Source organism: Sceloporus undulatus, chromosome 1 (genome assembly GCF_019175285.1).
Source record: "Sceloporus undulatus isolate JIND9_A2432 ecotype Alabama chromosome 1, SceUnd_v1.1, whole genome shotgun sequence".
NCBI lineage: Eukaryota > Metazoa > Chordata > Lepidosauria > Squamata > Phrynosomatidae > Sceloporus > Sceloporus undulatus.
The window spans coordinates 275,390,934-275,417,950 of record NC_056522.1 but is presented as its reverse complement, the minus strand read 5'-3'; the positions used below and the strand labels follow the sequence as shown (position 1 = coordinate 275,417,950).

Genomic DNA, 27,017 nt, shown 5'->3' with positions numbered 1-27,017 from the left:
TTATTATTATTATTATTATTATTATTATTATTATTATTATTATTATTATTTATCTTAACAAAACATCCATGATCTCTATTTCTGTTTTGATTAATATTTTGATTTTCAGCCTCATAATAATAATAAAAAGCTGTTGCTGTTAATAGCTCACTCTTTCTATTTCAGAATGTGTGCAATGGGACTGGAATTGATCTTTCTGTACTAAATGAGACTCGCAACATGGTGTCTGATCTCCTGAATGATCCAATCCTTCCTCCACATGTGATCTCTTCACTTCGAAGTATCAATAGCTTAATAAGTACTTTCTCAGGCTGTTGCAAACCAAAAATTAACCCTTTTACTCCATTTCCTGGGTTTTATGCATCCCCAGAAATGGAAGACACATCTGACAGAGGAGACCGTAAGCTGCACAAGGTAAAAATATTATAATTTCAGTTTTCATTTGACAAATTAATATATTGTCTAATGTATTATTTACAACAGTCCTGATGGTGTAGTAGTTAATTGCCAGTACTGCAGCCACTCACTCACAAACCATAAAGTTGTGAGTTCAATCCCTGCCAGGGACTCAGGGTCAACTCAGCTTGGCATCCTTCCGAAGTGGCTAAAATGAGTACTCAGCTTGTTGGGGGCAATTAGCTTATAGTTGTAAAATGCTTAGAGACTGCTTGGTACGGTATGAAGTGGTATATAAATAAAGCTGCTATTACTAACTTGAAGCTTTTCCAGATATTTTATCCACATGGTAATTGCTCACATTGTTCTATCTTAGATTGTAAACAACAACTTTAAATAACAATAAAAATCGTGTCTATGTATTGCATGATTTGATGACGCTGTGTGAGAGCTATTTACAATTTGTCCCACTTCAAATGAGGGTTGGGCTAAACTTGAAAGAGGAACAATCCACTGCCTTTTATTACATGTCCACCCCATGAACCCAAGCATGAAGTCAAATAATTGGTTGGTTTACTCTTTCACCTGTCTTCCTGTTGTGATCTACAGCTGTTTGCCTTTGCCTTCTTCTGAGGCTGAGAGAATGTGATTTGTCAAAGGTGATCCAGTGGGTTTCCATGGCTGAGTGGGGATTTGAATCCTGGTCTTCAGAACTGTAATCTAGCGTTCAAACCAGTACACCATGTTGGCCCTCAAGAAGCTAAAGGGACGCTATGCACTGACTAAACAGCTCGTGTTCTCCCAGCCTTGTTTGGATGATGCAGGCCAATAGCTCTCAGCTGGGATTGGACAGACCAGATGACAGTCCAGTGGTTCTGGTCTGATCCTGGCTCAAACGGTCCATAATGCAGGTCAAAAAGGCCCACTTGTTTGCTGTGGAGTTTCTAGGAAACTCCGTGGCAACTGCTAGATGGCCCTGCAAGGCCCTTACTTGCCTCTGCTATTGCATCAATTGAGAAGATTCCTGTTATGATCTGATATGGAAAGAGGGAGCCTGGCCACATGGATGTAGCCTGGTGCCATGTTTCCATGTCAGAAGCTGTGATGGGAGTCTTCTCAGTAGCAGCAATGGTAGAGACATATAAAGGACACGTGGTGGTAGTGGGTCCATGGTGCGGGGGTGGGCTTGCGGGCATGTAAACACCTACCTATCCCCACACTGGCCTTAGGACTGACATGGGGCAGGATAGAGTGGGCTTGGTCCCTGCTATCCTGGCCTGTCTGCTCATCACCAAAGACAGTAAGACAAATAGAAAAGCCTGACACTTATCCAATATTCAGACATTTTTTCCTGAATATTCACTTAAATGTAAATTAGCTTGCTATTTGGATTATGCTTTAATGCAAATGTGTTTCATGACAAACCTATCTAACCCCCTGATGAAAAACTCTGAAAAATTGCATCCTGTAACAAATTCGACACTGCAGGCCATTTGCATCCTATTTCTGAACATAACTTTGGAAAAATAAAACAGGTCAGGGGGCAGCAAAATTAAATTTAAAAGCCAAGTGGCACCTTCCAGAGACTTAAGGGAACATGATTTGACCTGGGGAGAGGGAATTTCTTCCAGGGGGGCATCGGGGAGAGTCGAAGGAAAAAGGGTACAACTTGCCAAGATCTTGGGAAGGGAAAATGGGATCCTTAGAAGATGTGCAGCTCTGATTTAAACTAGATAATACATGTATTGAATAAAGCTATATATTGCTGTAGAAAAATACCACCATTCTTAACTCATTCAACAGACAATGAACAGCCGAAATAGTTTACCAACTCCACAGTTAAGGCGGAGTTCAGGAGCATCAGGCTTACTGCCTATTGAACCATTGTATAGGTGGGAACGCAGTAATGGCAAACGAGCACATCACGAGTGTAATGCTTCAAGGTAAGAATGCCATTAATGTAGAATTTCTAAGATTCCAACTTATTTACTATTATTGATATTAAATTTTCAGATGAAATCAAAAAATGAGTTGAAGGCAGGGAAAACGTTTGAGAAAATATTTGGAATTTTGATTTTTTTAAAGAGGTATAGTATTGTTGTCATAAAAATGTTAAAATCAGTAGTGTGTGCATTTATTCCTTCATTAATCTCTAGGATATCCAAAGCACAGCATTCTGATATGTAATAAATATTGGATGGCAACCACTAATTCTGAACCTCACATTTTAAAGAAAAGTACGATCAAAGATGAATTGAAACTTGTTTACTATATAATCACTACTTAAATGGTGAGAGAAAATCAAGGAGCCCATTATTGGTTAAGCTGTGTCATCTTTCTCTATTTTGGAGGTAGAAACACAGCACTGGTAATATCCTATGTGTTTTAAGTTCTGAGATGATTATTTTTTGAGAGGTTTTTCCCCCTGAAATTGTGTGTGCATGTGTGTGTGTGTGTGTGTGTGAGAGAGAGAGAGAGAGAGAGTACCAGGAATTCTTTGAAATGTTTTCTTCATGCATTTCTTAATTTTGGGGGCTGCCCAGAATTATAGTTGTAGCACATCAGCCTAAAGAGAAGGAAGTATAATCAAAACTGCTTGTTAGAGTTAGTTAATTTACCTGGCATTTATTACATAAATAGCACTGTTGTGCTGGAGGACCTAGAGATCCTTAGAGAGAATATATTGATCAAAACCGCAAATAATCAAAGCCACAAAAGTCAAAGCCACAAATGTGGAGGGCCAAGTCTACACCATGTTTTAAAAAGAAAATATGGTGTGTATAGATATAAATCAAGGTCAGCAAAGGCCCGGAATAGATGGGCAAGAAAAAGTGGCTCGATCCTGCTTTTTCTCAAAAAAAGCATGGCTCACTGACCAAATGGCACGTTATCAAGCCATGCTGTGGAGTAATTTTTTGTTGCTTCCCCACCATGCATGCACACCATTGCACACAAAAAATCACCAATGACTCCTAAGTATCTCTCACATTTGCAGAGATGCCATCCCATTGGATTGCTGCAACTTTGAATGGCCACACAGTTGTATGTGCGATGCATATACAATACAGAGTATTGGTGTGCGAGCAGTACAGTGGCAAACCACAATCATGGAGGCACCTCATACATGTCATCTTCATCTCCCTTCACCCTATGCCCCCCTGTTGAACTGTCTGGTTTGTGTATATTGTAATGACATCCATTGGAGTTGTTGCACTTTCATTTTTTTGCTTTGCCGTAGCTGCACACTTGCATCTGGGTGTTAATATGCAGGGTTAGTGTTAGGATGCATTGCTTCTTCAGACTCGCTCTCACGTCAGGGTGTTTATATGCAGGGTTGAAGGTGCTCATCCTCCGTGCTAAGCTGAACTATCCTGGTGTTTGCTCTGGTTTTTAGCCCCAGGGCGTGGCTTCAAATTCTCCAATAATGTTTGGTTCTGCTCCTTTTCCCACTTTAGGCATGCTGAAATTCACAGGTGCGGACTGTTTAATGGGCACTGGGAGGTAAATTCTCCCCACCCCCTGTGCAGTTGCCTACCCCTGCTCTACATAGTCCAGGCAGAATTCCTTCAGTGGCACTATCTACCATATATACTTGTCTATAATTCTAAAAATGTATGCCCAAAAATTGACCCAAAAATACCAGGTCGACTTATTTACAAGTCACTATGGTAATATGATAGCAGCTCTTTCAGATTTCCCAGTGCAGTGCAGAGAGGAGTTTTATTCTCTCTGGAGCCAAGCAGAAAGAGTCCCGGGTGATTTACTGATATTGCTGTTTGTTTAATAGTTGTGTCTGGCTGAAACGAAAGCTGAAATGTTGAAGCAAAAAGCCTCAATGAGAGTCTCTCTTGCCTTATGCACACATACACACACTGAAGGAGCCTCTAAGTTTTACTCTCAATCTATCCATAGTTCATGGCAAAATCCATGATTTTGGCTCCAAAACCTGACCTCAACTTACACCTGAGGTCAATTTATAGTTGAGTATATACGGTAAACATGTAAAATAAAATTAGGAGTTAAAATATTTTGCAATAATGTTTAATGTATTACTGTTTCATTATAAAGGTTTAAAAACAATCCCTTTGGGGATAATAGTTTATAAAAGAAGCATAGGGGCTGTGCAGACTGCCCCTTTTACAGCCAGATTAGGGCCACTGCAACTGCATGCTGTGGCCCCGATCTGACCTTTGCAGGGTGCAAAAAGGAGCTGCAAAAAGTGGCTTCTTTTTGGACAGCCATGCTGCCGCAGCTTTACAACACTCCTTCGGCGCTGCATTGTTCAGACACAGTGCCAGAGGAGCGCCGTGAAGCTGCCTGCCTGGGGGCAGAGCTGGGGCATGCATCGTGTAGATGCTACTCTCCGACTTGACCCCCAACCTGGCCAAAGATGCCGGTGTGCACAGCCTAAATACAGACTAAAACGCCTACTTATAAGTATAACAACAGTACAATAAGATACATCTCAGTAAAACTTCACATGGAAACAAACTTCTCAGAGAGAGCTTTGAGAGAATGCCCATGTAATTGGGGAAGAACAGATGCCTCAAAAAGACTGACTCACAAGCTGCTGCTGTGAAGAAATGACTCCATCTCTTCATAAACCAAGAGAAAATTTATAACCACTTCAACAGAACAGTAGATAAGAAATGTATCTATCAAGTGCTAAGAACAATGGGTATGATAGTATAAGTGATCCTCTGATTACAACTGGCTTCGCAGATGGTGCCGCCGAGAAGGATTTGGATTCTTCGATCATGGGCTGCGGTTCCATGAGGAGGGACTTCTTGCAACAGACGGGTTGCATCTCACGCAAGTTGGAAGAAATGTCTTTGCCAACAGTCTCAAAAACTTGATCAGGAGGGCTTTAAACTGAGTCCGAGGGGAAGGGAGACAATATTAAGGAAGGCGAAAGGGATGGCGAAAATAGTCAAACTGACATAGAGGAAACAAGGCAAACAGTGCAAGGACCCAACAGTGGGAGGCAAAAAAACTTGCACAGGCAGCAAGTAAAAGGGAACCAAGGTCTGCGATGTCTCTACACTAATGCACAGAGCATGGGAAATAAGCAAGATGAACTCAAACTCCTAGTACAACAAAGCAAATATGATATAATAGGCATCACTGAAACCTGGTGGGATGAGTCTCATGATTGGAATGTGGAAATAGAGGGGTATAACCTTATTAAGAGAAATAGGCCAAAAAGGAAAGGAGGAGGAATAGCACTATATGTCAGAGATATTTACACCCGTGAAGAGATCCTGGACATCAATCATGGAAGCCAGGTGGAGAGCATCTGGATAAGAATCAAAGGGGAGGGAAACAACAAGGATGTTACGGTGGGAGTCTACTACAGACCCCCAAGTCAGACTGAGGAATTGGATGATATCTTTCTAGAACAGATGACCACACAGTCAGAAAGGAGAGATGTAGTAGTGATGGGCGACTTCAACTATCCTGATGTTTGCTGGAAGTCAAACTCAGCAAAATCCTCAAGGTCTAACAAATTCCTCACTTGCCTGGAAGACAATTTCATGGTCCAAAAGGTGGAAGAGGCAACAAGGGGGTCAGCTATTTTAGATCTGATCCTAACCAACAAGGATGACTTGGTTAATGGGGTACAAGTGGTGGAATCATTAGGTGGAAGTGACCATGTTCTCTTGGAGTTCGTTATACAATGGAAAGGAGAAGCCAGGCATAGTCAGACACGCATCCTAGACTTTAGGAGAGCGGATTTCAGTAAACTTAGAGAAGTATTGAGGGCGATTCCATGGTCAGAAATACTAAAAGATAAAGGAGTTCAGGACGGATGGGAGTTTCTCAAAAGAGAGATACTGAAGGCACAATTTCAAACCATTCCAGTGAGAAAGAAAAACGGGAGGTGTCTCAAGAAACAAGGATGGATGACTAAGGAACTTTCAACGGAGCTGAGTTTGAAACGGAACATGTATAAGAAATGGAAAAATTGGGAAATCACAAAAAAGGAATTCAAAAAAATAGCAGGCAGGTGTAGGGGTAAAGTCAGAAAAGCTAAAGCGCAGAATGAACTTAGGCTTGCTAGAGAGGTTAAGAACAATAAAAAGGGCTTTTTTGGATATGTCCGCAGCAAAAGGAAGAAGAAGGAAACGGTAGGGCCACTGCGTGGAGAAGATGGCAAAATGCTAACAGAAGACAGAGAAAAGGCAGAATTACTCAACACCTTCTTTGCCTCAGTCTTCTCAGAAAAGGCAAAGGGTGCTCAACCTGAGGATAATGGAGCAGAGGACAGAATAGGGGAATTTCAGCACAGAATAAGTAAAGAGATAGTAGAGGAACACCTTATTAATCTAAATGAATTTAAGTCTCCGGGACCAGATGAACTCCATCCAAGGATATTAAAAGAACTGGCAAATGTAATATCGGAGCCATTGGCAATAATCTTTGAAAACTCCTGGAGAACAGGGGAGATCCCAGCCGACTGGAGGAGGGCAAACGTTGTCCCCATCTTCAAAAAGGAGAAAAAAGAGGATCCCAACAATTATCGTTCAGTTAGTCTGACATCAGTACTAGGAAAGATTCTGGAGCAGATCATTAAACAGAGAGTCTGTGAACATCTAGAAGGCAATGCCATAATCACAAAAAGTCAACATGGGTTTCAGAGAAACAAGTCATGCCAGACAAACCTGATCTCTTTCTTTGATAAAATTACCAGCTTGGTAGATGAAGGGAATGCTGTGGATATAGTATATCTTGATTTCAGTAAGGCCTTTGACAAGGTTTCCCATGACATTCTTGCAAACAAGCTTGTAAAATGTGGGCTAGACAAAGAAACTGTTAAATGGATCTGTAATTGGTTGACCGGCCGAACCCAAAGGGTGCTCACCAATGGCTCCTTTTCATCCTGGAAAGAAGTGACCAGTGGGGTCCCACAGGGCTCTGTCCTGGGCCCAGTGCTATTCAACATCTTTATCAATGACCTGGATGACAGAATTGGGAGCATACTTATCAAATTTGCAGATGACACCAAATTAGGGGGAATAGCTAATACCCCAGAGGACAGGATCAAGATTCAAAATGACCTGAATAAACTAGAAAGCTGGGCCAAAGCTAACAAAATGAAATTCAACACGGAGAAATGTAAGGTATTGCACTTAGGGTGGAAAAATAAAATGCACAGATATAGGATGGGTGACACCTGGCTGAATGAAACTACGTGTGAAAGGGATCTAGGAGTCCAAGTAGACCACAAGTTGAACATGAGTGAACAGTGTGATGCGGCAGCTAAAAAGGCCAATGCTATTTTAGGCTGCATCAATAGAAGTATAGTGTCTAGATCAAGAGAAGTAATAGTGCCACTGTATTCTGCTCTGGTCAGGCCCCACCTAGAATATTGTGTCCAGTTCTGGGCACCACAATTCAGAAAGGACATTGAGAAACTGGAGCGTGTCCAAAGAAGGGCGACAAAAATGGTGAAGGGTCTGGAAACCATGCCCTATGAGGAACGACTTAGGGAGCTGAGGATGTTTAGCCTGGAGAAAAGAAGGTTAAGAGGCGATATGATAGCCCTGTTTAAATATTTGAAAGGATGTCATGTTGAAGAGGGAGCAAGCTTGTTTTCTGCTGCTCCAGAAAACAGGACCCGGAACAATGGATGCAAGCTGCAGGAAAAGAGATTCCACCTGAACATTAGGAGGAACTTCCTGACAGTAAGGGCTGTTCGACAGTGAAATGCACTCCCTCGGAGGGTGATAGAGTCTCCTTCCTTGGAGGTCTTTAAACAGAGGCTGGATGGCCATCTGTCAGGGATGCTTTGATTTGGATTTCTTGCATGGCAGGGGGTTGGACTGGATGGCCCTAGTGGTCTCTTCCAACTCTACGATTCTATGATTCTATGAAAGGAAAAATATATTGGTAAAAATAAATTCCTAGTGGAATAAATGAGCAAGGCAGAATGAAAAGGAAAAAAATTCTGAAAAACTCAAGAGGAGGGGGGTGACGGGAGAGAAAGAAAAAACCCCCACCAAAATTACTTTATCATAGTTTATATCATGTTTCAGGGGAAGGTTTTCTCTTGGTCCCACCACCATCCCAGGCTCGCCTGGTGAGGTCACGAGAGAGAGAGCCTTCTCAGTGGCTACTTTCACCCTGTGGAACTCCCTTCCACAGGAGACTAGGCTAGCCCCCTCAGAAGACATTTTTATTTTATTTAAACAGGCCGTTTAAGATCTTGCAGACTTTGTTCTGTTGGGAGATGAGGGAGTTGGCTTTAGATTTCTGTTTTTAACTTTGTATGTTTTAATTTTTATATTTGTAATTTGTTATTTTTTTTCCAATTTTAATTGTTTTAATGTGTTTTATATGTGTTGCTAGCCACCTTGGATCCCATTTTGGGAGAAAGGCGGGAGAAACATAAAAATAAATAAATAAATAAATAAATAATTTTTCTGGAAATACAGCTACCTGTAAGATGTTTATCAAAGAATTTGTCCACAGGTTTTTCCTTAGAGTAGACAGGATGCTGAAATGGGAGGAATAGACCATTTTAGGTGGTAATTCATATTAACTTTTATTTCTATATCCAAAGGGGTGAGTATTTCACTTCATTGCAGTTTTTGGTCTCTTGATCACTTGTAGGGATTATTTGTCCGTAATGCTACTAATATCACCTATCATATTTTGCATGTACCGTATTTTCCGGTGTATAAGACGACTGGGCGTATAAGACGACCCCCCAACTTTTCCAGTTAAAATATAGAGTTTGGGATATACTTGCCGTATAAGACCACCCCTCTTCCAATGCACATCAAATAAAAATTTAAAAAACATCACTACATTTACCCCAACTCGTTCTCTAATCTTGCCTTGCTTGCTTGCTTGCCTGCTTGCTTATCTCTCTCTCTCTCTCTCTCTCTCTCATCTATCTATCTCTCTATATATTTTTCTCTCTATATATATATATATCTCATCTATCTATCTATCTATCTATCTATCTATCTATCTATCTATCTATCTATCTATCTATCTATCTATCTCTCTCTCTCTCTATTTCTCTCTCTCTATATCTATCTATCTATCTATCTATCTATCTATCTATCTATCTATCTATCTATCTATCTATTTCTCTCTCTCTCTCTCTATCTCCCTCCCACCCTCTCTATCTATTTCTCTTTCTCTCTCTCTCTCATCTATCTGTCTATCTAACTATTTCTCTCTCTCTCTCCCTCTCTCTCTCCCTCCCTCCCTCTCTCTCTCTCCCTCTATTTCTCTCTCTCTCTCATCTATCTGTCTATCTATCTATTTATCTCTCTCTATCTATCTCCCTCTCTCTCTCTATTTCTCTCTCTCTCTCTCTCATTTTTTATTTTTATTTACCCCAGGCCTTTGCTGAGGCCTTCAAAGCCTGCCTTGCATGCAGGCAGTGCCCTGGCCTACTGTAGGCCAAGTTTAGGGGGCCTGATGCCCACAACGCCGGCTTCCAAAGCAAAGGGCTCTAGAGGGCTTTGGAAGCCGGCAGCCAGGGAGGCAACCCCCGCGCCGGCTTCCAAAGGGCTCTGCAGGGCTTTGGAAGCTGGCAGGACAACCAGGTAAGTGCTCTTACCGGCGTACAAGACACCCCCCAACTTTTGACCCCGTTTTAGAGGGTCAGAAAGTAGTCTTGTACGCCGGAATATACAGTAATTTAATAAAAACAGCAAACATATTTCATCCAGTTTTTGATCTTTTGTTTACATAGTGACAACATGCAACAACATTTTTTCTAGAAAGGAACAAACATAAAATAACACTGATTAATGAAATAAGAAGATTGTGTTTAATGTTATGATTTTTCACAAATAGTTAATTAACTTTACAGCTTTTTAAAGTAGACATCTAAAGTGGGCCCAACTAGCGGACCTAGGTAAGATCATACAGGTGTTATAGAGGGAGTCGAAATTTTAAGTTTCATATTAAGTGTATTATAATCCATTTTATGCAGAAAATAAGATTCCAGGCTCTGAAGATCTTAGATCTATAACGTGTATTAAATTGTGTGCTCTGTATGTATTGCCAAGCTTTCCAACAGCAGATGGCATCATTTAGTAACATAGCTGCCAGTATCAGTTATCAAAACTGGAAAGTACAGATAGTAAAGTATTTCCTTAGCATTTAATTTGAATAAAGCACAAAACAGCCTTGATCAAGCTTTTTAATGTTAAATATACATTGGTGCAATAAACTCAAGTTTCATCTTGTTGACAGCACTGTTTAAGTTTTTGTAAAGCTATATGAATAAGTATTTAAATAGTTGTTCTCAATAAAAAAGTGAGTATTTTACAAAATTAGTGGTAGTAAGATTGTCTGTTGAAGAAGTTGGCAATGTACACGTAATGTAAGTAGTAAGGGATTTCAAACTATACAGAAAATATTACTGTATTTTCTTATAGTCCTATTCAGTGAGTTCCAATTGTCTGAGTAAGAATAGGATCTGTTGTAAAGTCAAAGGCTTTTCATGGCCGGCATCCATAGTTTTTGTGGGGTTTTCGGGCTATCTGGCCATGTTCTAGCAGAGTTTCTTTCTGATGTTTCGGCAGCATCTGTGGCTGGCATCTTCAGAGAATCTGAAGGATCTGTTAGTGTGTAAGGGGTATTGTGCCAAGGTTATATCACAAGGGGATGTATGGCGGTGAGGTGAAGGGAGGATTGTAGTTGAGCTTTGTGCCTACATGTGAATAGGAGGGGAGATCTGGGGGAAAGGGGGGGAGGTTGAAAGGGAAAGAGACATGGAAACTATTGAAAGGAACAAATCAGAGATGTGCTTCTTGAATTCCAAAGGGATTGTTGCTGTTAAAATTAAACTGGCACATGCTACTTCTAACTGGATACGTAGAAAACAGCAGCAATGAAGGAAATAGAAGGAATCAGCCTACAGTCTGAAGAAAGACCTGTTGATAAATGTGAAAAGTGCAGTGATAAAGCATTCAGGCAGTGGTTTTCAAACCTCCACGTGTTTTGAATTTCAGCTTCCAGAGGCACTGGCCAAGTTAGCCAATGATCAGAGATTATGGGAGTTGAAGTCCAAAATATTTGGAGGACCATTTCCCAGTTCAATGGGTATAGCAATGTCTTCAAAGAGCAGATTGGAAGTATGTAGAGAGATCTTGAAGCACCTTTGAGACTAACTGAAAGAAACAAGTGAGCTGCATGAGCTTTTGTAGACTTAAATCTATTTCCTCAGAATCAGACTGGAAGATTAGTTAGCAAATTATTTTAGCCCATTCACCATTAGGGCTTTTGCACATCACTTCAGAGCAGCTAAACTACCAGATCCTGTGAATAAGACAGCCTTGGGATTTCTGGCTTGTTTCTCTTTAACAAGCTAGCAAAATAGCCCAGGATCAAATGATGAGTTCTTTCTTTATCTCATGGTAGAGAAACAAGCTGCAGTTCTGGCTCCTTTCACATTCAGACATCATACTAAACAAGCCACGGACAGAAGGGTTGTGGTTTGTTTAGCATTATCTAGTTCAGCCAGACCAGTCTGACAGTATACACTAGCAGAATGCTAATCAAACTCAAGCCATGGTTTCAAAGAAATGCTGGCTTGTTGTGATGTGTAAGCTGAATCATCCAGTACAAATGCAGTGATGCCAGATTGTACATGTTCCAGTAATTAACTGTTAGCAGTGAAAATAAGTTATGGTAATGGTTATGACTCTTCAAGTAAAACTGGTATCTTTTAAGAACTTCTTTCTCTCTCCACAAAGGGGTCTGGAACCAAATCCCTGCAGATAGGAAGGGCCTACTGTCTATTTTAAGTTAACAATTTTGTGCATTAACTAATGCCCATTTAATATAATGGGGCTTGCTCTTTTATGATTGCTGCTTTAATTACCAATTTAATTTAATTACTAATTAACCATTCTCTCTCTCTCTCTCTCTCTCTCTCTCTCTCTATATATATATATATATATATATATATATATATAATATATTTAAATATTTTTATAAATATTTCTTTAGATTGAATTCAGAATGTCCCTTCTGTCAATGACAGTACTTTTTCTGTTCTTAGAATGATCTAATATCTGTTAGAAGCTCCAATGCAACAAAGTAGGGGTAATAGTTAACTTCTTACATCGCAACCTGGTTCCACCCCTCCAAACCCCCCCCCCCCCAATATTAGCTTTCTAGGCAGACCTAGGGGAAAGGAAGAGTTTATGAAAAATGCCTTCTTGCTCTTTGTATTCAATACTCTTGGAAATGCTGAATACAAATCATAATATTTGGAAAGGCAGTATGTTTGTCATATTTGATATTTCAGGATTACGTGGTTGCCTTATTTTTGATACCTGTATTGATATCCACTGTTTGTCATTTATTTGGGAATATGAGTGGCAGAATCCTCTTGGCTTCCTGTAGTTACTGTTGGCCTTGTATAATTATTTGTTTAACCACTGTGAACAAAATGCTGGATTAGGAAGGCCTTTGGTGTCATCCAGGGGCTGTGCACACAGCCCCGAAGGGTTGGCCTCCAGGTGCCCCTTAGACAGGCAGATCAAGGCTGTGGCAACCACACGCCATGGCCCCGATCTGGCCTTTCCAGGGCACAAAAAGGAGCCACAAAAATCATCTCCTTTTTGCACCCTGGCACATAGCCACTGTGCCGCAGCTTTATGGTGCTCCTTCGGCACTGCATTGTGTGGACTCAGTGCCGGAGGAGTGCTGTAATGCCATGTGGTGCAGCACACAGCATCACACTACCCTGGGAGCAGAGCCGGAGTATGCATCGTGTAGGCATCATGCCCCAACTCCACACCCCCCCCCCCAGCCGGCCTTTCAGGCAAGTCTGTACAGGGTGTCAGTCAACCATTTCCATTTAAAAATATTTTCTTATTCAGAGGGGATGACAGGTAATAGTTGGACAACTGTGGATTTTTCTTACGTGTGTTTTATATCTTCCTGATTTTATCAGTTTTTAATGTATCTATTTTGGTATTCATGTCTAGGAATATTTGTTTATAGGATGTGTTTTTAATAACTTCCACTACTACATTTATGGTCTATTTTTTTCTTTTAGTTACAACATTAAAATGTGTGTTTATCTACATTTTAAGTAAGTAGAACAGCAGAAAAACAAGACCTTTTTCTGTTCCCTCCCCCCCTCAATTAGCCAAGCATCTTATTCTAATGGACCTCTCAGCACAAACCTGTTGACAATACCAAAACAAAGATCATCTTCAGTGACTTTGGCTCACAGTATTGGATCAAGACGAGCTGGTAGGATAAAAATGTATTGCTTCTTTTAACTTGTTTATCAGCTATAAAACCATCTGGAGTGATGCAAAATAACAGCAAACATCCCACATAAAATCATCTTTTATTTTTATAAGTGCATCCTAGGTAGAGTATCTGTTTTATTCTGATAAAATAGTTTATTCTTTACAAAGGACTTTAATGGATATCAGTTAAGCAATTCCCTCTTCTTAAAATGTTCAGACTATGATTCCTGTTGCTTATGTAACCAGAAAACCGCTCATATGCAAGTGGTGGTAAGGGTAGCAGTATGTTTGGGGAAAACCAAGGTTTTTAGAAGTATCAACAATTTCTGGGGGCCCTAAAGTGGAAACAAAGGGCCCAAACAGACAGGCCAAAATAAAGCTGCTTCAGGTCACTTTGGAGACATGCTGTTTAAATGACACACACATCTTAAGAGGCCAGAAGCTGTGCCAAAGCTGCGTTCCAGTCTTCAGGACTGAACCATGGCTTTGACGTGGCCTCCGGCCTCTTAGGATTCATGCATGATTTAAACAGCATATGAAGTGACCTGAAGCAGCTTTATTTTGGCCTGTCTGTTTGGACCCAAAAACAGTAAGTTCTGAATGGACATGCTGTCCACTGTATGTTGACTGATGGTTCGTGCTGGGTGGAAGAAGTTCACACTGTAACATTTTGAGTGCCTATCTTTATGTAACCAAAATGGCACTATCAGTAAACAGAAGAATAGTATCAGCATGCTTAGCAGAAGCCTGAAGTTTTTATATGGAGGAATTTAAGGAAGTTAATTTCCCAAAACATCCCATAAATGGCTGAACATGTTAGGCAGGTATGAAATGTTACCTGTTTGCTGGGAGAAAAAGAACCAGAAAAACTCCTCACAGTAACATTTTGTTGCTGGAGCCAGTTTTATAGTACCTATGTTGCAAAGTACAGGTTAAGTATAATTTCTCCTGAATTCCAAAACCCTAAATATTCCAAAATTATTCATATAGGTGGCTGAGATAGTGATATCTTAGCTTTCTGATGATTCAGTGTACACAAATTTTGTTTCATGTACTAAATTATTAAATTATTTAAAATACTGTGGATAAAATTACTTTCAGGCTTATGTGTATGTGTGCAAGAAACAAATGAATTTCATGTTTAGACATCTCCAAAATATTTCATTGTGTATATGCAGATATCCCAAAATCCAAAAAATATTGAAATCCAAATTTGTCTCTGGTCCGAAGCATTTCGAGTAAGGGACACTCAACTTGTACCTACATGTAGATTGTATAGTACTTATATCAGTCTTAAACACTCTGTTCAAACATGCAAACTTAATTTTATCCCCAATAACAGTCAGTGTGTGTGTATGTATCCTTAAATTAAATCCCTAAAAAAATTACCCAGCCCAACAGGGGTAAGAATTATGTTGTTTTTAATTGCTGTGAAGTCAACTTTGATAATCCAATGAACGTGAGGAAGAAGAGACAAATACTGCAGAGCACCCAATGAAATCAACACACAAAAAAGGAATGCTCAGTGAATGGCTGCTTTAATTTTTTATTTTGGAAAAACCCAACAAATTTCAGCCTATGTATATATTTCAGTGCTAAGCAAGATGAGCAGTAACTATAGGAACTGTGAGGATTGATTAGTAATTGATTTTGAAGTTCTGACACCTTATTCAGGGGCTGTAGAAAAACATAAAAACAAATATAAATATAAAATTAAAAAACAAAACAAAATGACAACACAGAATGATAACCTACATATAATACTATTTAAAGTCTACATACACACATCAATATACTGTAAAATGTAAGTGCAGAAATTCTGCAGCTGAAAATCTCATTCCATTTACTAGACTGAAAATAAACAAGTAAACCAGCCTCAAGGTTTTTAAAAAAATCATTTATTTTATCAGATGGTCAGAGAAAAGGGGGAGAGAAAAGGGAGTGAGATGGATGTATCGTGCAACCAGAGTAGAAAAAAAAATATTAAGTGAATTTACAAAAATGGAAGGAGATCAAGTTCTTCGTGTAGTTCTCCAGAATCTAAAGATTTTAATTTTAAAATCTACTGTGCTTCTTCTTTAAATAGCATCTTCTCATTATTATTATTTACTTTTTCTATGGGCTCAAGCAGATGAGTGGCTTGGAGCAGCTTGTGGCCACTACTGCTGCAAGCACACCCCAATTACTGTACTTAGGGGGAAACAGACGGGGTGGAAGGGGCGGTTTGAAGCCAACCTTTCTGAAGATGGATTGTGGCCGCAGCAAACACACTCTGCATTCCCAATCTGCCTTGAACCCAGCCGAAACAGGAGCAAATAAGATCCACTCCTTTTTCTACTGGGCATGGCAGCTTCAAACACTCTGGTGGTGTGTGGCATGTAAACACTGCCCTGGTGGTGCAGTGATTAAATGCCTGTACTGCAGCCACTCACTCAAAACCACAAGGTTGCAAGTTCAAGTCCAGCAAAAGGGCTCAAGCTCAACTCAGGCTTGCATCCTTCCGAGGTCGCTGAAATGAGTACCCAGATTGTTGGAGGCAAATTAGCTTACAGTTGTAAACCGCTTAGACACTGCTTAGGCAGTATGAAGCGGTATATAAATTAAGCTTGTTTGTTTGTTTGTTTGTATGAAGCCACCCACTTCTGGGCAGCCATCCAACTTCAGGGTGGATTCACGACACTCTAAACCTGCCCGGACGGTGGCTTAAAAGGGCCGTCTGCCCTAGGTTTTCCATTTTCCACCTCTTACTAATTAGCATTCTGTGGCCACTGAGCAATTTTAGTGCTCACTAGGTTTTTTTGCATATCCTCCAGCACTTAGGATTTTTCACCCCATGATGTTTTTGGATTTGGACAAATTTGAGAGTTACAATGGGTTTGTTGATACTTCTAGCTTGTGTGTAGTGTTCCATACAGTATACAGTATAGAACACTGTATAATTAAGGAACAACTTTTACCCTTAATATAAACAGTATTCTGCAGGTACTTATTTAATGCACATTCCTAAAGAGCAGTTACTAGGGTTTCTTTCCTTTCCTTTCCTAATTCACACATGGTGAAGGGCTTCCTGTTCTTCTTTACTGCTGAGATGATACATTTTGTCATAGTGTGATTTTTGGCTGCATAACAACAAAGCATTTGAAAACATGAAAGCATATAAATGACGATTTCAACTTAGCAAGCCATCTTTGAGTTTCTGAAAATTTTCAGGCTGTATTCTTAAGCAAGTATTGAAACAAACTGTCTAAAACCTTAATAAGCCATCTTAAATCACACCCATGTTGTGTTTATGTGTGTATGTTTGAATTTGAGAGATAACACTCCTAATAGCATATATAAGATATGAAACAGATGATTATTGGATTAATATAAATTCTAGACATAGCAAAAAAAATGGTCACTTAAGTAAGCATCCTTTGTTTTGGAATCACCCATATACACATGTTATATGTTAGAATATTTTTTTAAAAAATATGCTATCAGACTACTGGATGTTTTTCATGTGTTGAGCCTCTCATATTTTATTTCTTTGGCTTCCCCACACCCTACTCTAATATTAGGAACTTCCCAGAATCTAATTCCGGTGACTTCTCCTAGTAGTGGATTTCTCTTTGGTGGATACCACAGGTCACCTGTAGAATTTCCTGACACTGCTGATTTCCTTACTAAGCCAAGTGTTAATATGCATAAATCTCTGGGATGCACCTTTAGTACTTCAGATTTTCAGCAACAATTTAAAACATCTTCACATTATACATGTAGCAGGTAATGTTCTCTGTTTATTTAATCAAAACTTAAATACCAACTTTTAAAATTAACTTTCTATCATATACTTCCATGGGTAAATGCACAGTAGAAGGTTGAAAGTGAACATAACTTTCTGATTGGTCCCAGACTATTCTTATTTCATAGGTCAACCATTTTATAGTATGTTTTTCATATTTTGACTAGTTTTCCTCTTATTTTTATTAACCCTACTACCTTTCATGCTTATCTAGTTGGCAGCGGGCTGCAGTAACATAAAAGACTGCATGAATATCCTTGTATTTCCTTCTTTATAGACATCTCTTATATACAATACTGTTTATTAATAAAACACAGGCCACTGACACCTGAAAAAAATAGTTGTCCTGTTATCCTATCTACACTAGACCTACTGAAATCAGTGGGACCTGTTGGAAGAAGCCTATGCATTCTCTTTCCCCTCATGATATAGATAGGGCCTACCTCCATCCCCTCTTCTTTTCTGAATATCTTTTTCTGAATATTTTAAACTGCCAGTAAGCAGTCAGTAACAGTTCTCCTCTGAGCAAGGTTAACAGCTTTCTTCCTCCTATATTAACTCCAGTTAGATTAGGTTTTTGTTTTGTTATGTGTATATTTATTAAAGCCATGATAATTGGTTTCTTTTTTCTTTGAGTTAGTCTTTAATTTTAGGAAAGCATATTAAAATATAATCTGACCCACACTTCTGCTGTACTGCTAGTGAACGCTAGACTCTGACAGATTTGACTTTCATACTTGCTTTTTTGTTTGTTTGTTTGTTTGTTTCCCTTTAAAAGGGTTAACACCCTGGGAAACTCAAATTGTACCCCAAGGTCCCAACTTATTTACATTAAGTCTTCTAGATAGTTAAGTTAGATGTGGGTAACTAAGGGTTAAGTCCAGTTGTTAGATCCATTAAACAAATGTAAGCCAACACTTTATGTAAATCACATAAATTCAGTGGGTCTGTTGACTTGGGATGAACAGTGGGATTTAGTCCTAAAGATTTAGTCCAGTGGTATAATGATGCTTTATTCACTTACCTTTCTTGAACCCTTTTTTCTTGAGTGCAAATAAAATTGTTTAATTGAGGATATTCTGAATAGGAGTTACCCCTAGTTTAACTCTGGTTTGTCTGTATGATATTTAAGGAAACATAGTATGATATTCAGAAAATTGTGATAAGAAATGAGAAATTACAATTGTATCTTGCTTTATTTTCCATAAGTTGTGGACGACAAATATTCAAGACCGTTGCAGCCTCGTTATCTGAATCCGTAACAGAATATCAAAACCACAGATCAGGTGGGATTATGAAACACACACACACACACACACACACACACACACACACGTATCCTTTGTTTTAATTACTGACTAATATTTGTAGAAGATACATTTCTGTACCTAGCAGAAGTGTTCCATATGTGTTGAGAACTGTGATCTTGACTCATCTTCAGTGGGCTAGAATCCAAAATTTCAAGTGAAGGAACTCTAAAAATTGGAGGGGATTCATTTTTTTTTTGCTTATTCTTTGTGGTATCTTTGCCTCACACAAATAGATTATCATACACCTGTGCATAGTAGGGAGTTAGTGCTGAAATCTAGTCCCTTCCACCTTATGGGAGGTGAACTTTGATCCCACCTATTGAGATATTTGCATCAAAATTGTAATTTATTTTCCCATAAATTACCATAGGAAATGTCAAATTCTAGTTAGGTTTTCATATTGTCTTGCTCTATAAAGGTTCCTATAAAATAGCCATTGCAAAGTGCGGAGAGACACTGGCAAAGTGGAATGTTCACAATAGCCAATCAGGGGCAGGCTGACGAAAAGGTGGGGGCCTGCCTGATGAACACCTCTAAAAAGGGGGAGGAGCCGTTAAGAGTGTAGGAATGTGTCATGTACTGTTAAACAGAGAAGAGGTTTCAGTACTAATCCTTAATGTGATTCAGACTCCCATGTAAGGAAGAAAGATTTAAATGGACAGAAGTCCAGTGAAGTTGATGAATGTGTTGCCATAGGTGCAGTTAGAAGTGAAGAGATTAGCCTTAGTGGGATTCAGACTTCCGTGTAGGAAAGGGAGATTTAAAAGGACAAAGAGTGTCCATTGATATTAGCTGAGAGTTTTATAGTCTTTGAGAAGTGAAGAGCCAGTTTAGAGAGGCTCATGACTGCCTTGTTCTGGGGAACTGTGACTTGTGAATAGAGCTAGACTTTCATAGGATTTATCCTCCTAATGAAAGGGCTTTAGTGGAACTTGTATTTAAAGAAATAAAACAGGTGAAACCAAGTCAGTTAGGGTAGTGGAACAAAGACATTTGTAACAAGAGAAGTGATGTACACATTGTAACAACAAACTTTGAGAACCAACTGCAAAAAAGATACTAAATTAAGTTCTGTCTGTAAATAAGTTATTTTTCTTCTTGTTTACCAAGGAGTAGCTTGAAGTAATTTATAAATAAGAACATCAAAAGCACACTACCAAGAATACTTTTTTAAAAAAACTTAATAGAAAAGCCCATATCTGAGTCACTTGTTAAGAGAGTGGACTGGGATAAGAATCGGGGCCAGTGAAAGGACAAAGGGTTAAAGAGATAATTTTGAGAGAAGAAAAACCTCAAACTATATATTGTAAGAGGAGAAGAATCCTGTGTAACCTGGTGGTCACACAAAGTTTGTACTGGAATTATTTTATAGTGGAGTCAGGAAATTTTAATTTTGGATATTAATAGACATTATCAGACTTAATGCTAACTAGAGCTGCAGTTATTTACATGGTAGTTATTTACATAGGTAGTGGTTACAATCATTACTTATGAGAAACTTGATTAGAATGAATATGTAATTAAACCTGCTTCTTAAGACAAACAATTTATCCTTTTAGTCTCAATTTAATTTCCTGTACCTGCATGGACTATTCTGAACCATCTAGAGCTCACTCAGTGTTCTCCTGTTAGAGTTCCCACCCTTTCACTGAACATGTCTGTGCAGTGGGCCCTCGCCTTATGCGGGGATCCGTTCCGGATCCCTCCACGTAAGGCGAATTCCGCCTATGCTCAAGCCCCATTGTAAACAATGGGGCTTGTGCACGGCGGCGCGCAGGGCTGAACGGGCACGCGCACCCATGCAATTGAATGGGATGCGCCGCGCCCTGCGGCTTGAGCGCGTATGCTCAAGCCACGTAAAGCACGCTCATGTATGGCGCGGGTGTGCTGTATTTGTTCCTTGCAATTTCCCTCAGCTTCTTTTTGACATCTCTAAGTCAACAGCATTCTGGAATACTCTGACAACCTTGATGCCCACTGAACCATTGGTATGGACTGTTCGAGTACTTTCTATGGAGGAGTCTTGCCCTACAGTCTACTGTGGGTTTGGTGGTGGAGGAAATCTCAGTCAGTCCATGGGTAAAAGCTGACTAAAGCTCACACTAAATTGAGCTGGAAGAGGTCAACTTCCCCAAATGGTTGCTCATTATTGAGGGACAAAGGGGTTAATTCCCTCAAGGAGAAAAAGAATTTGAGGCACAATCATTGATCAATACCAACATTGTAATCACCATTGGCATCAGTTCTCTCAGTTTTTGTATCTGTTCCTCCTTCAGAAGTGCCTTTAACTGCTCCTGAGTCCCAACAATTCTGACAATGGCCCCAACAATTCTGACAATGGCTCCTGCAACCAGTCAGTTTTAATCTTCTGGAGAGCACCATGCTTGATTGTCTCACAAAGCCTCTCGGGTGTTGCCTAGGCATTGACCTTTACCTCCATCACAGAGAAGACCGAAATCTGAATTTGCTATCTAGAGCTGCAGTAATTTACATGACATAGGTAGTGGTTACAATCAGTGCACTACAATAAGTAGTGGTTACAACCAGTCAGCTATACAGAGGTCTTATACTTCATCAAGACCATGGTACTGAGATTACCAGTATTGGGAAGATTCTCTGTATATAGCTGTTTCATTTATCAATTAATATTAGCATGAGCATATGTGGAGAAAGCATCCAGGCTCTCATCACTCTCACTTGCCCTCATACTGTGACCAGTACTACCATAGAGAGTATGTGTCTTAACAAAGTTTGCGTTATCAACTCTATTAAAGATGGTCCCATTCTCCTTGGGAGCATATACCACTGGATTCTCCTAGACAGCACTTGGCTTTATCACTTCATCACAGACCTGCACCATCCTTGTCTGTTCCTCAATATTTCCGTTGTCATGTCTGCCAAGAACAATGGCCAGTTTCAAGATTTCCCTCTGTGGTTTCACTGATTCTTTCAATCTCTATGATGCTGATGATGGTGTACTCTGCTCTAATACAAAGTATCATACCCTACTTAATTTCTTTCTTGATCATTCTATTTCTTGTGTTTGAGGGAGTCTTGGTAGTGCAGTGGTTAAATGCCGGTACTGCAGCCACAACGTTGCGAATTGGCTCCTTCAGGGCTCCAGGTTGACTTATCCTTCCATCTTTTTGTAGGTCGATAAAATGAATGCCCAGCTTGTTGGGGACATTAGGGAGTGATTAGTTCACTATGAAGCAGTATAGAAATGTAAAGTGCTATTGCTGTTAGTAAGTGCTGCTATTGTGCTTCCAGTCTCATCTTCTGCTGCTCTGTTACTATCAACATCTACAATTCTGGCATTGTCTTCTGCCTTGTCAGTGGTTCCACCCTCTGTTAGTCCACAGCAGTAACTACCTTTGGAACCATCTGATGACTATGATTCAGACTCGACATCTACATCTCTGTTGGAGCTCATCCACAAATAATGAGCTAAACCATTTCCCATGCCTCCCACATCTCGAATAGACAGAATCCGGCAAGGGGGCGGGGGGCTACATTTCTTTTCAGAACCTCCACCTATCATTGTTGAGGCCACTCAGACAAATTGGGGTAAGAAATCCCATTCTATCCCTCTGGGGTTAGAAAGTAGACATAGTAGGCAGGTGCCTTTACTCAGTAGCAGATTAGCAAATAAATTTGCAATTACATATTTTGCATGGCTATTTCTCAGCAGCTCATAAAATTTCTCCATGATACTCCTATGCCCTGAAATGGAGGGGGGGGGGATAATCCAAGACTTTTCTCACGCTGCTGTGACCACTCCATTGTTGTCTTGTGAAGTCCCTCTGATATTGAAGTTCTTGACTTTCCTCTATGCTAAAGGCCTGTGTTTCTCATAACTCAAAGTGTATTTGGCTGTCATTTCTGCTTACTGCTAGGACCATACCAACAGTCCTTGACTGTTTGTGTACCCACTTGTTAAAAGATTCTTCCAGGGTATGAAACATCTGTACCATCTGATTGCACCATCTGTACCAGTGTGGTCTCTATGAGCTAATGGGTGTAAACTGTTGACTGCACCTGTTATCTTTCAAGATCACTTTCCTTGTGACCATCACATCGACTCATTAGGCCTCTGAGCTGTATGTCCTGAGATCTGATCCTCCTTACCTGGCTTTTCGTAAGGACAAGGTGGTACAACAGCCAGGTATTTTTTTTCTTCCTAAAGTGATTTTGCAGTCCCATCTTAACCATCCAGTCGTTCTTCTAACTGTCATGTGTAACCCTTTGAATGCTACGGAATCATCTCTTCATCCCTTAGACATTCATAGAGCCCTTGACTTCTGTGACTCATTTACCAAGCACTTCAGTTAATTTCCCAGACTTTTTTCAGTGCTATGGAGGTGCAAAGATGGGGATGCCAGTATTTTCTCAAAGACTGTCTAAATGGATTTTGCACTCCTTTTTGTTAATATACAAATTAGCCAAATTGCTCCTACCATTGGGTCTTTCAGCATACCCTGAAAGAGTGACAGCTTTAATTGCTTTCATTACATGAGTGTTGTTGCCATGTGGTCTCAACAGTCCACCTTTATTATGCAGTGTAGATTGTACTGTAACTCTCTCTTAGGTTGTTTCGTGATTTCTTCACGGCTAGTACAGTATATCCCCCATCTCTGGTAAGTCAGCTAGCTAGTTATCCATTTGTGCTGAGTCACAGAGACCACAAAGAGGAAGAATAGGTTGCTTACCTGTAACTGGGGTTCTTCAAGTGGTCATTTGTGAATTCATACAACCTGCTCACCTACCATTACTCATGTCCTGCCAAATATTCTTTTTGTGGTGGACTGAGGAGAGTAGCTTGGTGCACTGAAGTATCTACAACAGAGGGTGGTTCCTGCTAAAAAGCCACTCAGCTCTAGAAACTTCCTTGTGTGTCTCTGTGCACAAGAGCCCCTTTCTGTGAGTTCACAGATGACCACTCAAAGAACCACAGTTACAGATGTGTAATCTATTCTTGCAGGAGATTACTCTCCAATGCTAAGTAATCATCTCAGTGAGGTGCTTAAGGACCCCTCTTACCCACTGGAGCTTTGTATTCCTTGAATATATGAAGATCATTAGTTTTCTGTATAGATAGACCTGGAAGTTTCTCCTCTGGAATGAGGAGCCAAAGATAGGTCTTTTGGTATCTTCTTAGCAGTTATCCAAGTGAATGATGTAGACGATAACTCTTTCATGTGAACTGGCTTGTCTTACTTTCTGAAATGATGTTAGAGGGCACTCCTTGTGAAAATTAGCTATACCTACTACCTTCCTTGGGGTTGTCTCTGTCCCAAATGACTATGGATGATGATTGTTAACCATTTTACTAGGTTAATGTGAGGCCAAGGGCTGACACTTCCTTTGTACATACTGTCCTTTCTGCTTTTTCTGGTAAAACATAGAACCTACCTGCGATAAACTACCTTGGTAATTTTCCCATTTTCACACAAAAACAACAGATGAGGAGGACAGGTTGCTTACCTATAACTGTAGTTCTTTAAGCAGTCATCTGAACTCACACAACCCACCCTCCTTCCTTTTCTTTCTATATTTTGCCTGTTTTCTATTTGTGGTAGACACAGAACTGAAGGGAGAACACAGAGAGTGGTTCTTGGTTCCTGTCAAAAGCTACTCACTTCTGGAATGTTCTGATCATGGCTCTATACAGGTTCAAAACTCATTTCAGTGCATTCACAGATGATCACTCAAAGTACTAGAGCTACAGGTAAGCAAACTTCCTCCTTTCAGTTACTGTTTTGTGGAAGGTTGTCACATAAACAATTGATGAGAACAGGTCAGTACAGGTAGGTAAAATTTCTTTGTTGGTGCAGTGTTGAATCATGTGAACTCCTACTTATACTACAGTGAAGAAACAAATTTACCTCTTCTGCTTTCTTAAAAAATAGGGACCACTTTAGTTGGATATATTTTTTCTTTAAGCAAGATGAGGTAATCATCTCAATAAATAAAGCCATAGCTCATACTTTATCCAAAGAAAAAAAAATCAGATGTGTGGTATTGTGCCATGTAACAGAGTGCAAGTTTCCAGTTATCACTTTTGATTAGTAATTTATTTTAATTAAACTGCTAGCGTTTTTTGCCATTATTTAAGGTGAAGATGGAAATAGTGATGTTTCAAAAGACTCAGCCCACTTTATAGAAAAACAACAAGTTGAAAGAGGAGAAACAAAAAATCACAATCATCAAACAGATCAAACTGAGAGTAATCAACTGGAGGTAAGTGTATTATTATACTAATACAGTAGCTAAGTGATTTGTGATTTAATAAGCAGTTTAATATTATATTATATAGCACACCTCCTTTATATATTTGTGCTGCCTCACAAAACTACAAATCCTAAGATATTGTTGAATAGAGTAATGGCAGTTAAAGTCGTTAAAGTGCTGCTTTAATTCTGCCATGTGGACATACCCTATTAAGTGTGAGGAGTTCACTGAAAAAAAGAAGCAAAGAGAAGGCAGGAATAAATATCAAATCCATGGGTTTTGAACAGAATAGATTTTAGTTGCCAAATAGTAGTCAAATGTTATTCCACTTTTGTGCTTTGCAATTTTGTAGCTAGAATAGCTTCTTGAGTTTATGAAACAAACTAAAGAATATCTTGGGGCTCCTGCCAAGAAAGAAAGAGAGTAAAGGATGTGTGTCGTGCATCTGAATGATAGACGTATTATAAATACAACAGTGCTGGTCCAAGTTCATTATCCTGATGTGAAATAAAAAAGTTGTGTGTGTGTTTGTATAGAGCAGTTACTGTATTTTGTTTTTGTTTCACTTGTTCACCTCAACTAAAGTTAGACACATTAAATCAATGAGAATTTGGTATGTCAACGTTTGTAAGTTCCATTTGGTCAGTGAGTCTGCTCTGGTTAGGCTTTTCTTTTTCTTTTTTCTTTTTTTTTAACCAGGAGCCTTAGAAAATTGTTTTATTCTTTTCTACATTGATTATGTATATGTGTTAAGAATCAGATGACATAAAATTGCCCCATTATTCTGTGTAGTAGTTACTAACCTTTGTCTTATAGGTCAATGTAAGTATTGTACCTTGATTTTTATTGAAAAGAAACCACCCCCTTCTCAGAGTAGAGTGGTGAAAGGCAAGAGCCTTAGTACAGTGATGGCGAATGTTTTAGAGACCGAGTGCCTAAACTGCAACTCAAAACCCACTATTTATCTCAAAGTGCCATGTCCCTCTGGCTTTCTAGTAACAAACTCTAGCAAACTCTGTGCTGGGACGACAGTGTATGTGCCCACAGAAAGGTCTCTGAGTGCCACCTCTGGCACTCATGCCATAGATTCACAACCACTGGCTTAGTATATCCTGGGGAAAGCCAAAAGAAGCACCAAGCCCCCCTCTGCTCTCTCTGCCATGGCACCACTTCTGGCCTATTCGAATGCTTAGGTGGGAAAATGGCAGCAGTGGCTCTTTTGTACTCCCCCTCAAAGTAGCAGTGAGAGAGTAGAAAAGATTGGTGCTGCTTTTAAGTTATCCCAGGAAGGACTAAGTTCTCTCACCTTTCACCACTCTACTCAGAGAGGGGATAGTTTCTTTTTTTGATAGGGAAAAATATGAAAAAACCACTAAAAGAAAGCTCTAGTTTCATAGTCTACTGCGGCTTAACCTTTATCAAAAAAAAAGGAACTATCTCCTTCTCTGAGTAGGGTGGTGAAAGACCTGTTTGAATGGCTGGGCAGGAAAGTAGCAGTGGCAGCAGCCAGGCAGCTGGCCCTGTTTGCTTTCTTTTCTTTGTGGAACAACACTTGACTTGTCCAAGGGTCATATCAAAATCCATAATATTGGCCCTAAAACCTGCTCTTGACTTGTTCCTGAATATATATGGTCCTTTCAATAGAAATACACTTGGTAGATGTCCATAACTAATTTGTGTTCCTCTCTGTTTATTATGCTTAATATTTTTTAGATAGAGAATGATTATTCATTAGACTTGATGGCAATAGAAGACTATGATTCATTAATAGAGAAAATGAACAACTGGAATTTCCAAATATTTGATCTTGTGCAAAGAATGGGAGATAAATCTAGAAGAATCCTTAGTCAGGTTTGTTGTTTTTTGAATCTGTTTCATATATATTGCTGCTGTTACAGAGTGTAATTTACGGATATGGAGAAACCACATACATAAAACTTTTTATTGATGGATGGACAGTACATGGAAAAGTTTTTGTTGGACCTTTATGTTAACAAAAAGACCACAGAAAGACATTTAAATAGAGCTTGTCAGCCCCTTGTGCTTTCTGTTTTCTTG

At 39.5% G+C, this 27,017-nt stretch overlaps 1 protein-coding gene across 5 annotated transcripts in view; it reads left to right on the top strand.

Moving 5' to 3' along the window:
- PDE3B (phosphodiesterase 3B) overlaps positions 1 to 27,017 on the top strand; it is a 93,726-nt gene that overhangs the window by 48,941 nt on the left and 17,768 nt on the right. For 4 of the 5 annotated variants that reach the window (XM_042439280.1, XM_042439289.1, XM_042439308.1 and 1 more), the window contains 7 exons: positions 166 to 414; positions 2,200 to 2,339; positions 13,526 to 13,632; positions 17,195 to 17,399; positions 18,628 to 18,704; positions 24,844 to 24,968; positions 26,673 to 26,810. In XM_042439280.1, the coding sequence (XP_042295214.1) occupies positions 166 to 414; positions 2,200 to 2,339; positions 13,526 to 13,632; positions 17,195 to 17,399; positions 18,628 to 18,704; positions 24,844 to 24,968; positions 26,673 to 26,810 (1,041 nt within the window). The remainder of the gene's footprint in view (positions 1 to 165; positions 415 to 2,199; positions 2,340 to 13,525; positions 13,633 to 17,194; positions 17,400 to 18,627; positions 18,705 to 24,843; positions 24,969 to 26,672; positions 26,811 to 27,017) is intronic. The other variant, XM_042439317.1, reaches the window with a different exon arrangement.